Source organism: Polypterus senegalus, chromosome 1 (genome assembly GCF_016835505.1).
Source record: "Polypterus senegalus isolate Bchr_013 chromosome 1, ASM1683550v1, whole genome shotgun sequence".
NCBI lineage: Eukaryota > Metazoa > Chordata > Cladistia > Polypteriformes > Polypteridae > Polypterus > Polypterus senegalus.
Genome location: NC_053154.1, coordinates 201317762 through 201330360, shown reverse-complemented (window position 1 = coordinate 201330360; position 12599 = coordinate 201317762). Strand labels below are relative to the sequence as shown.

General features: G+C 38.2%; 1 protein-coding gene across 2 annotated transcripts in view; it reads right to left on the bottom strand.

Moving 5' to 3' along the window:
• The window catches only part of LOC120537905 (pyruvate kinase PKM-like), a 66561-nt gene that overhangs the window by 31416 nt on the left and 22546 nt on the right, over positions 1 to 12599 (bottom strand). The window contains exons 1-4 of one of the 2 annotated variants that reach the window (XM_039767171.1): positions 10376 to 10397; positions 7411 to 7581; positions 7040 to 7131; positions 498 to 629 (exon numbers count right to left, since the gene is read on the bottom strand). In XM_039767171.1, the coding sequence (XP_039623105.1) occupies positions 498 to 629; positions 7040 to 7131; positions 7411 to 7581; positions 10376 to 10382 (402 nt within the window). In that variant the 5' untranslated portion in view covers positions 10383 to 10397. Of the gene's footprint in view, positions 1 to 497; positions 630 to 7039; positions 7132 to 7410; positions 7582 to 10375; positions 10398 to 12599 lie in introns of those variants that run through there. The other variant, XM_039767180.1, reaches the window with a different exon arrangement.

The following is a 12599-nucleotide window of genomic DNA, read 5'->3' as shown; positions in this document are numbered from 1 at the left end:
TAACAAGCTTCACTCAGAAATGATGCTGCTTTCTTACAAACAAAGCCTGTCACGTTCATTCTGACAGAACATCCGCTCAGACAGTCACATTTGCCAGGTTGTGTGAAAGATTGCTAGTGTATTCCTAGCATTTTGGCAGCACAAATAAGTGGTGTCAATGTGCGTTTCTAAACTGAGTATTCTTTTAGCTAGCAGTTTTGGAGGTAATCATCAACTAGGAAGAAAACGCCACACACAATATACAAATTCAGGGAAAAGACAATTAAAATTATATTATATAAATCCTGATTCTCCAATATCTGTTTAGTTACATTTTCAAATCCACACTTTAAAAAAAAAAAAAAAAGTTTACCTTACAGAGGGCCAATTAGTTTTTTTCCCTTCTTTCTACCTTGCATGTGAAAGACCTACTAAATCGATAGTTACACCCAGAAGTGCTCCCCTGAGGTCTATTTATGTTTCAGGGAGATGCCACCATGACCAACATAAATACTCACCCCTCTGACCAGTCCTGTCCTGATCTCTGGCCCCTTGGTGTCCAGTGCTATGGCCAAAGGCCTATAATAGAGAGGGTCTGAAGTGAGGCTTTCAGTGGCTTGTCGGATATTCTTGATTGAGCCAGCATGGTACTTTGGGGGAAACAATAAAAGAAATGGCATATTAGAATTTAAACACATTTTAAAATCAGAAATAAGCAGCAGATTGAAGGAAAGTGTGGCCTAGTGGGTAAGGGGCTCTCCTGTAAATTACTTTAATAATAATTTGTAATATAAAAGTTTCCCCAAGCACTATACAAGTTTTTGGTAAAGGTAATTTCATGTTTATCTGCTTGGGCTTAAAAAAAAAAAAGTGTTAAAGTGACTTCCTAAGGAACAAACTGTGAGGCAAAGATAAAGACTGAACCTGCAGCCTTGTAGGTTAAAGTCCAGTCTCCTATCCATTATGCCAAACTATATATTTTAATTATATGTGCAATATACAAAAGTGGCGACGTCTGAAAACTGTACTGTATACTGTATTTTTCAGAAACAAGTAAAGAACATTTATCTATTACAATTTCAAGAAAGCACAAACCAGTCAAAGTTCTCAAATATAGCCATATCTTCTTCCATGCAAAAACTCTGTTAACTTATCCATACTGATTCAGAACTCATCATCTATAAAGCTTTAAAAGGCCTCACTTCAGACTACATCAACATCATCCTGCAGCACTGCAGTGTTTGTTTGCCCATTCTGGTCCACTGACTATGACAATCTTGTCATGCCCCATAACAATGGCATGTGGAATCAAATTTATTTATTGCCTTACAACATTTTATATATTATGCCGGTTTGTTTGTTCCGATACAGAACCTTGTGATTCATGTTAATAATTATTTGGAGTTTAATGCTCTTCTGTCTAGTATCTTTAATAATCTGATTCTTTGCTTCTGTTCCTATTGTGGCCTTGAATATTTTTGACGCACTTTAAGCATGGATGGCACTGTATAATCAAAATAACGTATAATTTATTATATTTTATTTAAGTCTTTCATAGTACTAATTTTATTTCAGAATTTTTTTAAAAATAACAACCCACACACCACTGTGGAGCCGGACAAGACATCACACTCCACCCCCACATTTGCATTGTTCCCTTCCTCCAGCACTCTGTATATGAATCAATAGGGAATGTGACAGACTGAGGTCACGCTCACACAAACATAAATGGCATGTGCATTAATAAGCATTATGCACTATATGGGGTTGTTTAGAGTGGCTTGTTACATGTTTGCCATGAAATATGCAATGCAAAGACATGTAAAGTAATAGAATGTTTTAATGCAGCATCTCATTTCTGGAAATTAAAAGCATTTAAAACAAACCCCATTACGTTTTAAAGCAAATGAGTGCCTCTACCATTCATTCTTCACAGTCAATTGCAAGAAGGTAGTTTCCACTATTTCACAAAACCCGTATCAGCAGTTTAAACATGTGCTCCTAATTTGGACAGTATGAGGGAGTGTGGGTATGTGTGTCCTGTGAATAACTGGTGCCTTGGCCAGGGCTGTCTTGTGCTCAGTACTACTAGGATAGGCAGGGGAGGCTAGGGATCAGCACTGGCAATTGGAAGGTTGCCGGTTCGAATCCCATAAATGCCAAAAGGGACTCTGCTCTGTTGGGCCCTTGAGCAAAGCCCTTAACCTGCAATTGCTGAGCGCTTTGAGTAGTGAGAAAAGTGCTATATAAATGCAAAGAATTATTATTATGCTCCTGAATTGGGTTTGAAAGTAAATAGATGGGAGGATATCTGGATGGATGTACTGTATGTACAGTATATATGATGAAAATCATGTACTGTATGTATGACATAAAAAACACAGTATATTGTTCTATCAGTATTCCAATTTATGTTTTCTTGTTTGATTCATACATCTAACTTCATGTGTAACTGAACAAGTCATTATTGCTGCCTGCTCTAAAACTGTATCCATGCAGTCACTAAAAATGAGAAACAAAACAACAGACTCAGGCAGTGTGGCGTATTGGTTAAGATTCTGAACTTCAAACCCCGAGGTTCTGGGTTCAAATTCTGCTGCCGACACTGTGTGACCATGAGCAAGTCACTTCACCTATCTGACCTCCAACTGGAAAAATAATATCTTGTAATTCGCCTGGGGTAAAGGTGTCCACCAAATAAGTAAATGTAGATCTAAATGATTTATGTATTTGTAACCTTAACTTTTTCCCTTGCTCTATAGTGCCAATATGGATTTCTATAAAGTACTTATATGCACTGTATTTGAAATCATCATCTCTCCAAAAATAAATTCAGCGGACACAAAATATGAGAAAGTAGGTGGCATGATATACAACTAAAAGCTAAAAACACAGCATTATCAGAAGCTGGAATGACATGATGATGGCACAAAGTTAGGACCCAGCAGAGGGAGAATTCAGAATGGCAGCTGGGGTGTGCCTCTACAAGCCAATCTGGGTGGACAGCCACCAGGGGGCATAAGACCCTGTGAATGTTGATGCTATCCCTGGAGCAGATTAGCAAAACAGAGGAAATTACAGGCTGTTAAGATGCTAGCATTATTTTCCTCTGGCACTAGGGGGAAGCAGATAAGCTCACTTTAGGACTGGTAGTCTACGGCTGAGGACAAAATAAGAAAAACTGTCTGAAACCCTTTTTCCAGAACACAATTTTGATGCGATTTGCTCTTGGTCAGTTATTAATATTTATTCCTTATTGCTTACATATTGTCAGTCAATCATATTCCAACCTGCTATATCCTAACTGGCTCCAGCAGACCCCCCCCCCAACCGTGACCCTGTGTGTTCATAAAAATCACTTATGAATGCTCTGAAATCACTTCAGTTATTTTTGTTTGGTACCTCCTGACTCATAGGCATGAAAAAAACCCAACATATTATATACAGTTCAACGTGTCTTGGTGTCTAGTTATATAAGACTTAAAGCTTTTTGGGGTTACCCCCTATTTTTTGGCCCAATAGACTAAGTGTCCTTTTTTGGTGATTTTTACAAAATATTTTATGTGGGAAATTACACCCTTACAATAAAGATTTAAGCAATAGGTGTCTAAAGCAAAAATAATCAGAAGGAGTTGAAGTTATGCATGCTGCATTAACGGACTCCAGGGGGTTCACCACTTAAGGGGGCACTCTTTTTCACAAAACATCAGTAACATAGGAACATGGAGTGTCATTTTATACTTTGAGGTTGCTGATCACAAATGATACGATTTTTGATACCTGTGGTCCCAGTCCTATAAAAGCCACTATCAGAAGGTTCAAATGACAAATTTCAAACAGAAGCACGTGGGGTATCCTTATTTCAAGGTCAGTGATTACAAATATGTTATTTTTGATCTTTCAGTAGGGATCTGGTCCTCTATGGACTTCTACCAGAGGCTAAAAATGACTAATTTCTATTACAATGGAGAATATTTAGACTTTAAACATTTATAAATTGAAGCACTCATTTTCATATTTCAAATATTTTACATAATTATTATGATGTATACATATCATATGAAATAAATCACTGTATTTCTTATGAAGAAAACACCCTGAATTAGGGCTGCTTACACTGATTTAGACTTTATTGTTATTTCAGTGCCTTCACCATGTTATTTTGTCTGTTTTTGGTATGAGCACCCCATTTTGGAGGCATGGATGCATTGCACTGTTGGGAATATGATTGACATGTGCATGATGCAAGGTCTTCACACTAGCATTATAAAAATAGCTGGACTGTAAAGAATGTCCAAACTTAATTATTTTAGGGAAGACTTGATTAAAACTTGCTTCATGTGAAAACATTAAGAAAAAGTTTGTTTTTGATCATCACGTTGGCAATTGATCTTGCTTTCTTGTGTCCCAACTCTTAGGGCTGTCACTGGCTACTCTTTAGGTCTTTCTTCAGTTTATTAACCCAAGAAATGAGTTTTGCCACTTTTCAATCAATTTGATACAATTTCAGTCCTGAGGCTCCTGAAGTGGATATGTTGAATTTCTCACTATAACTCAAGCACCCCTTCTCTAAAATACTCTGCTAAAAGATCTTCACTCTTGGGCAGTTCTTATCATAGTAGACATTTTTATTATGCAATTCCAACTTTCAGAAAACTGACAAGGGTCCCCAGTAGACTGATACACAAATAGTAGAATTCCATACAGCAGGCACCCCAGTCATGAAAACTGACAGGAGCCTTATCACCACTGGGACATTTGACCATGCTCTAATAAAGACTCTAGAGGAAGAGCCACACTCAGTTTATATTAATAACCATTAAGAAAAAGGCCAGAGCTGTGTTTTACAGTAATAATTTCATGAAACAACCATTCAAGCAAACACACAGATTAAGCAGAAAAGAAGCTGGTTAAGCAATATATGAATTTGATACCTGTTGGGTTAACGGATGCCATTCTTACTTTTTACATTTTATGTGAAAAATGTTAGCATGGTTATATACATATATAAAATGAACAGTTTTTGAAAAACATGGCAAAAAAGACTTGCTTAAGGGCTATGGGGAGTTATGAATGAAAAATGTACTCATTTAATTTTTTCCAAGTTGGCTCTGCTGTTAGTGTATTTGGTTCATGAGCAAGCCTTTTCTTGTCAGTCAATATGTTTAAAGGGAAATGTGTAACAGTGCACAAACCATTTTGAAAGATGTTCGATTCACTTTAGCACCCTTTCCTAAAGAACAGTAATTTTATATCATGTACAAAGTTTTTTTTAAGACTTATTAAAAATGAGGGCCATTGCCACATCTTGTCATGTTTATTCATAATTACAACTTTGGGAAGATGGTGCTTTCTTGTTTACAAAGTATTGCTGTATTATGACTATTTCTGTTTAACTACAGCTATAAATTCCAGCAAGTGCTGAAAAATTCTAATGGCAGTCAGTGACAGGAATGCATGTTAAATTCCTTTAGGTTACATAAAGAAAATTCTAAATTTAATTTAAGTGAAACTCTCATATGTGACCCCCCCTAAGAAGGTCCAGAAAAATTGAAACATTTTTGATGGCAGATACTTCACAGCACTTGCACGGCCAAACTGAATGGTTGGTGGTTCTTCTCCATGAAATTTGCACGGTCTCCTCTTACTTACATGGGTTTCCCCTTAAAGACAAAAAAAAGTCCTCCAGTTAAGTCTGCTATTGATACACTATTAGCAGGAATGGATGTAAAAATGAGGATGATGTGTAAAGAACTGGTATTCTGGTGGGTCTCCAGGCACCATTTCTCCTTGGATATACTGTACCTACCTAAAAAGGGTAATAAAAATTGGGTGCACAGACTTAATCATATTACATCATGCCACGCTTCATCCATCTTCCATTTACCGAATTAAGTGAACAAAGGATCTGTGCCTGTATTTATCAAACATCTGAGAATTACGCTTAGGAATTGCATTAAAAGTCATATGAGGATAAGAATTTATCCTATCCCAAAATGTTCCTGGGATTTATGGAATGCAGAGCTCACCACACCTGTGTGACATGAACACTATGTTTTGCCAGTTCCTAGCAAGTTAGAACAGCTCTTCTAAATTCCAGTAAATTTAGTAGTAGTTTCCTAAATTATAAAAATTGCTAAAATTATTCCTACTCCTAACAGCAGGATCAAATTTGCATCACTATGAGTTAGCATTATGTCCCTACTCTGAAAAGCTAGATAAATACTGGCACTGGTATCTGTCCTGGCAGCACAGACAAACAAAACTTGGCCTGGGCACCAGGGAGCTCTCACTGGTGCACTATAGTATTCCCAATTAATCAGCCAACACTTCTTTAGTGTGTAGGAGCAAAACTCATGCAAACTGAAAACAGACAACAAAAAGGGAAAGTATATGAATGCAGAACCTTGGACTGCTCCACTGTGCTTCCTCACCAAAACTGTTGATACTGTTGTGGGTTTGAGTCACGGCAAACATTGCTAATTTTCATCTTATTAAATATGAGACATGTTCTGTTCTAGTGTAGAATACATGGGTTATAGCACTGTTTTGGATTTAAAACTTCAGACAGCATTTATCTAATTAGAGTGGTATATCAGCAAACTTCTCTCAGAATCAGATCTGTTAAAACAAATGACAAGTTCCACAAAGTAAGATAGCTGCTGTGAAAAAATCCTTATCTGAAAAACCAACACACTAGTGATCCCTCCCGAATTTAAAAAAACACAATTTAAACCTAGAATGTATTAAACAATAAATTTAATACATTTAAACAAACATTACAAAAACAAACCAAAAAATTATAACACTAGAACACAGCGAATAATATTATGGAAATGAGCAAGGAACTCACACTAATGCCAGGTTTATACTTTAAATTATACTTCGTAATAATGAATAGAACCAATTGATGTAACCAATTGAGTAAGGCTTCAAGAACTATGTATGAAAATGTAATTGCAAACAAATATGGGACCCAATTGCAACAAAGCAACAAACACTACTGGCCAGAAAACTATAATGGACTCAGACTAAATAGCATGAAAGTTGTATACCGTACCTCATGAGAGCCATGAGAGAAGTTCAGCCGTGCAATATTCATTCCTGCCTTGATCATCTCTTGCAACTTCTCCACTGAGCGGGAAGCTGGACCTGACATCAGATTAAAAAAAAATCATTGGGTTAGCCTATGAGTGTTGGAGTAAGTCTACCTTATACTATTAATGATAATTTGAGTACTTCAATTCTGGGTACTTAAAGAAAAGACAGTTTTCATTCTGTGATTAAAACACATACTAGTGGGTTTCTGTTCAACTGAACCTAAAAGGAACTGCGTGGCACATAATGTTTTTTGTCACTTACATTCTCCTATTAGAAAGGAACTTGCAGAATCTACTCCAGCTGACAATTATGATTTGCTTTGTAGCTCACCTATAGTGCAGATGATGCTGGTATTCCTGGCCACAATTGGCTCCTGATCAATGTCCAGCAGAGACATGTGTTCCAGGAATGTGTCTGCCATTGCAGCATCAAGCTGCTGCCGCTGAATGAAGGAGTCCAAGGGGAGGTGAGCCATGCTTTCTGAATAACGGCGAATCCGAGCTGTGTGTAAGAAAGAGTAAAAGTGATTACTAAATTTGTGTTAGGCTGAAGGAGTCAAAGGAAAAAAGGCAATGGACAAGTAGACAATTTGCAATGATATAAAAAAATCCCCTTTTCCATTTTCTGAACAAAATTCTTCATTAAAGGGCCAAAAACAACAAGGGACTATATTGACAGCATCTGGACATGCATCAAGAACCCACCCCCCTTGGTAAGATGCCCTTTCAGGGAACACCCACACTAGCAAATACAGGGCCAATTTAATGTCACTAATTAACCTAAGGTAGACACTTCTGATTTGTGGCAGGGGACCGGAATACTAGAGAGAGTATGCAAACAGGATACACCTACAACTGGCAGCTGAACTTGGGTTCATGAAATGGTGATGCAGCACAGTTAACTACTGTGCAACCTTGCATTATCCAAACAAATGCAAGAATAAATGCAAGAGGAATGTAAATATATATCTGACATGATAGAGCTGCCTCCAATGTATACCAACCAGAACTCCAGGTTACATGTGGTCAACCTTCACACACCTGCACTACTAGAAGTTCTACGAAATTGGAAAAACGTAGATCACTCTTTCACGGTTTAGAAGAGATTCTTCTGAATGTTGAAGATTGTGAAACTCTGTATAATTCTGCACCATAAAACGTGGTGAGACAAAAAACTGGAGTCCTTTTCAATATCCATTAACTCATCCATATAACAATTTTCTAAATGCACTTTTTCCAAACTAGGGCACCATCCTAAAAGTTTTATAAAATAGGACAATGAGAGCTGGTAAAAATCTAAGAAATATGAAAGGAATTTTTCCAGCCTTTGATCAACAAGTATTAATAGTACCATAAAGGCTCACCAGAGAAGAAGAAAAACCAATGCATACAGGTGCCGGTCATAAAATTAGAATATCATGACAAAGTTGATTTATTTCAGTAATTCCATTCAAAAAGTGAAACTTGTATATTAGATTCATTCATTACACACAGACTGATGTATTTAAAATGTTTATTTCTTTTAATTTTGATGATTATAACTGACAACTAATGAAAGTCCCAAATTCAGTATCTCGGAAAATTAGAATATTGTGAAAAGGTTCAATATTGAAGACACCTGGTGCCACACTCTAATCAGCTAATTAACTCAAAACACCTGCAAAAGCCTTTAAATGGTCTCTCAGTCTAGTTCTGTAGGCTACACAATCATGGGGAAGACTGCTGACTTGACAGTTGTCCAAAAGACGACCATTGACACCTTGCACAAGGAGGGCAAGACACAAAAGGTCATTGCTAAAGAGGCTGGCTGTTCACAGAGCTCTGTGTCCAAGCACATTAATAGAGAGGCAAAGGGAAGGACAAGATGTGGTAGAAAAAAGTGTACAAGCAATAGGGATAACCGCACCCTGGAGAGGATTGTGAAACAAAACCCATTCAAAACTGTGGGGGAGATTCACAAAGAGTGGACTGCAGCTGGAGTCAGTGCTTCAAGAACCACCACGCACAGACGTATGCAAGACATGGGTTTCAGCTGTTGCATTCCTTGTGTCAAGGGGTAAAGGTCCAGGGTAAAGTTTCCACAGTCAGTGATGGTTTGGGGTGCCATGTCATCTGCTGGTGTTGGTTCATTGCGTTTTCTGATGTCCAAGGTCAACGCAGCCGTCTACCAGAAAGTTTTAGAGCACTTCATGCTTCCTGCTGCTGACGAACTGTATGGAGATGCAGATTTCATTTTCCAACAGGACCTGGCACCTGCACAAAATGCCAAAACTACCAGTACCTGGTTTAAGGACCATGGTATCCCTGTTCTTGATTGGTCAGCAAACTCGCCTGACCTTAACCCCATAGAAAATCTATGGGGTATTGTGAAGAGGAAGATGCAATACACCAGACCCAACAATTCAGAAGACCTGAAGGCCACTATCAGAGCAACATGGGCTTTCATAACACCTGAGCAGTGTCACAGACTGATCGACTCCATGCCATGCCGCATTGCTGCAGTAATCCAGGCCAAAGGAGCCCCAACTAAATACTGAGTGCTGTACATGCTCATACTTTTCATGGTCATACCTTTCAGTTGGTCAACATTTCTAAAAATCCTTTTTTTGCATTGGTCTTAATTGATATTCTAAATTTTCCGAGATACTGAATTTGGAACTTTCATTAGTTGTTAGTTATAATCATCAAAATTAAAAGAAATAAACATTTGAAATACATCAGTCTTTTTGAATGGAATTACTGAAATAAAATCAATTTTGTCATGATTTTATGACCTGCACCTGTATATGCATACATAGTGTGCATTCTCAAACCTATTTAATCCAAGTCAGGGTTCAGGGTACAAAGCAGTAAATCTGGACTGTCCATCAAAAGTCCCATTCATGCACACTTGCCAGTTCAGAATCACCAAAAAAGACACACCATACTCTTGAACACTGGGATCAATTAAGAACCCAAAATGAGATACCCAGGATGCTGCATCTATGACGCAACAAGAATGAATACTGTGCGACCAAAAACAAAAGAAACAAATTAATTTGTCACAGATGCTACTTTGTGCCACTGCTATAAGAAAAATATGCAAACCAACATTTTCTCATGATGATTAGAAAAATGTCATAGCTATTTTGACAACTCCACTGTAGTAATATATATTTAAAGGCAAATAAAGTAATCAAATCCCTCCCCACACAAACAAATGGTTTTATCTAATACGCAAGTTTTATTCTGTGCCACAAGCCATCATTTAAATATAAATGGAAACCATAGATCCTCATACTGTGTGGAAGACTAACCTCCCATTGTGCTTTGCAAGTCCTTCTGAAGCTTCAAAGTCAGTCAGGAAGGGTAGCTTTTTTCACTTCTCTTTTCTCTCTCACTTTTCTGCTCACACTACTGTCTGCCTCCAGCCCATCCACTTGGGATATGCAGAGGTTAACAACCTGGCAGATTATCTGCTAAGCCATGTTAATAATTACAGCCCTCTCCCATCACCAGTCGAGGACCTTCATTTCTATTAATAACTTTGCAAACTTGACTTGGCAAGCAACCTGCCCATAGCAGACGGTTTAGAAACTTTATTATTTAAAAATCACACAAATGAAGGAGAGTCTCAAATGGATGAATTATGAAACTATGCACAGTGTTTATAGGGAATAAATACTGCATAAGGTTTTAGTGTGGGCCAAGTGATGTGCCACAGAAAACATACAAGAAGCAGTCTTTACATTTGGAGCGAATTCTCTATTAGCAGAGTAGGACAGCAATATAGAAGACCCGAGACAGTTGCACAGTTTCTCTGTTAAAAGGGTAAATATTCCCTTTTACTATTATAATATATCTCACACACACAAATTATGCTTCACCACCTTATTAAGTACACCTTGCTAGTATTGAGTTGGATCCCCTTTTGCGTTCAGAACTGCCATAATTTTTGGTGGCATAGATTCAACATGTTGACAGAAACATTACACAGGGATTGTGGTCCATATTGACATTATAGCATCACGCAGAAGCTACAGGTTTGTCAGCTGCACATCGATAATGCAAATCTTCTATTCCACTACATCCCAAAGGTGCTCTATTGGATTGAGATCTGATGACTGTGGAGGTCATTTGAGTATAGTGAACTCATTGTCATGTTGTAGAACCAGTTTGTGAGGATTTGAGCTTTGTGACAGACTACATTATTCTGCTGGAAGTAGCCATCAGAAGGGTGCACTGCAGTCATAAAGGGATGGACATGGTCAGCAACAATACTAAAGGTAGGCTATGGCATTTAATTGATGCTCAGCAGGTACTAAGGGGCCCAAAGTGTGCCAGGAAAATATCCCCCACACTATTACACCAACATCACCACCAGCCTTAATTGTGGATACAAAGCAGGATGGATCTAGGCTTTCATGTTGTTGATGCCAAATTCTGAATCTACCATCTGAATGTCACAGCAGAAATCGAGACTCATCTGACTAGGCAACATTTTTCCAATCTTCGCTTGTTCAATTTTGATGACTGTGTGTGAATTGTAGCCTCACTTGCTTGTTGCCAGCTAACTGGAGTGGCACTGGTATGGTCTCCTGCTGCTGTAGCCCTTCAGCTTCAAGGTTCAATGTGTTGTGCATTCAGAGATGCTCTTCTGCATACTTCTGTTGTAATCACTCATTAATTTGAGTTACTGTTGCCTTTCTATCAGGTTGAACCAGTCCAGCCATTCTCCTCTGACCTCAACAAGGCATTTCTGCCGATAGAACTTGCGTTTACTGGATATTTTTCCTTTTTTGGACCGTTGTCTGTAAACCCTAGAGATCATTGTGCATGAAAATCCCAGCAGTTTCTGAAATACTAAGACCAGCCCAGTCTGGTACCTTCAGCCATGTCATGTTTAAAGTCACTTAAATCACCTTTCTTCCCCATTCTGATACTCTGAACTCCAGCAGGTCATCTTAATGTCTACATGGATAAATGCATTGAGTTGCTGCCACATGATTGAACAGGTGGCTGTTCAAAAGAGGCTGGCATAATAATAAAATCAGAGGCATGTCCTGTATGCATCCTGACTTGGGTTGGTTTATGCATTGCTCTCAATGCTGTCGATGTGGGTTTTAACCCGTTTCCAAATCTAAAGTATTCACACCTATTGCAAGTTTTTACATATTGCTCTTATACACAGACTAAGGGACTCATCTTCGATTTCTGAAGATTATGTGATAAGGATTAGGCAATGGGGTGAAGTGTATATCAAGCTTCAAGTTCCTGGCGTGTCTATCTATCTATCTATATATATCCAGGGACCATTCACGGACCGCCGACACCATGGCACCATAGAAGGCGGCACATCAATGGTTGTTTTGTCTAAGAATGCTGAAAAAAAATGGCCTCTCTCAACAGGTTTTGCTGACCTACTACCATTGCACCACACAGAATGTTTTAACCTATTGTTTTTGTGTGTGGTATCTCTGCTGCTGCAGCTGATTGGAAAGCTCTATAGCAGGGTGTGCTGAAAGTGCAGAGGATTGTCAG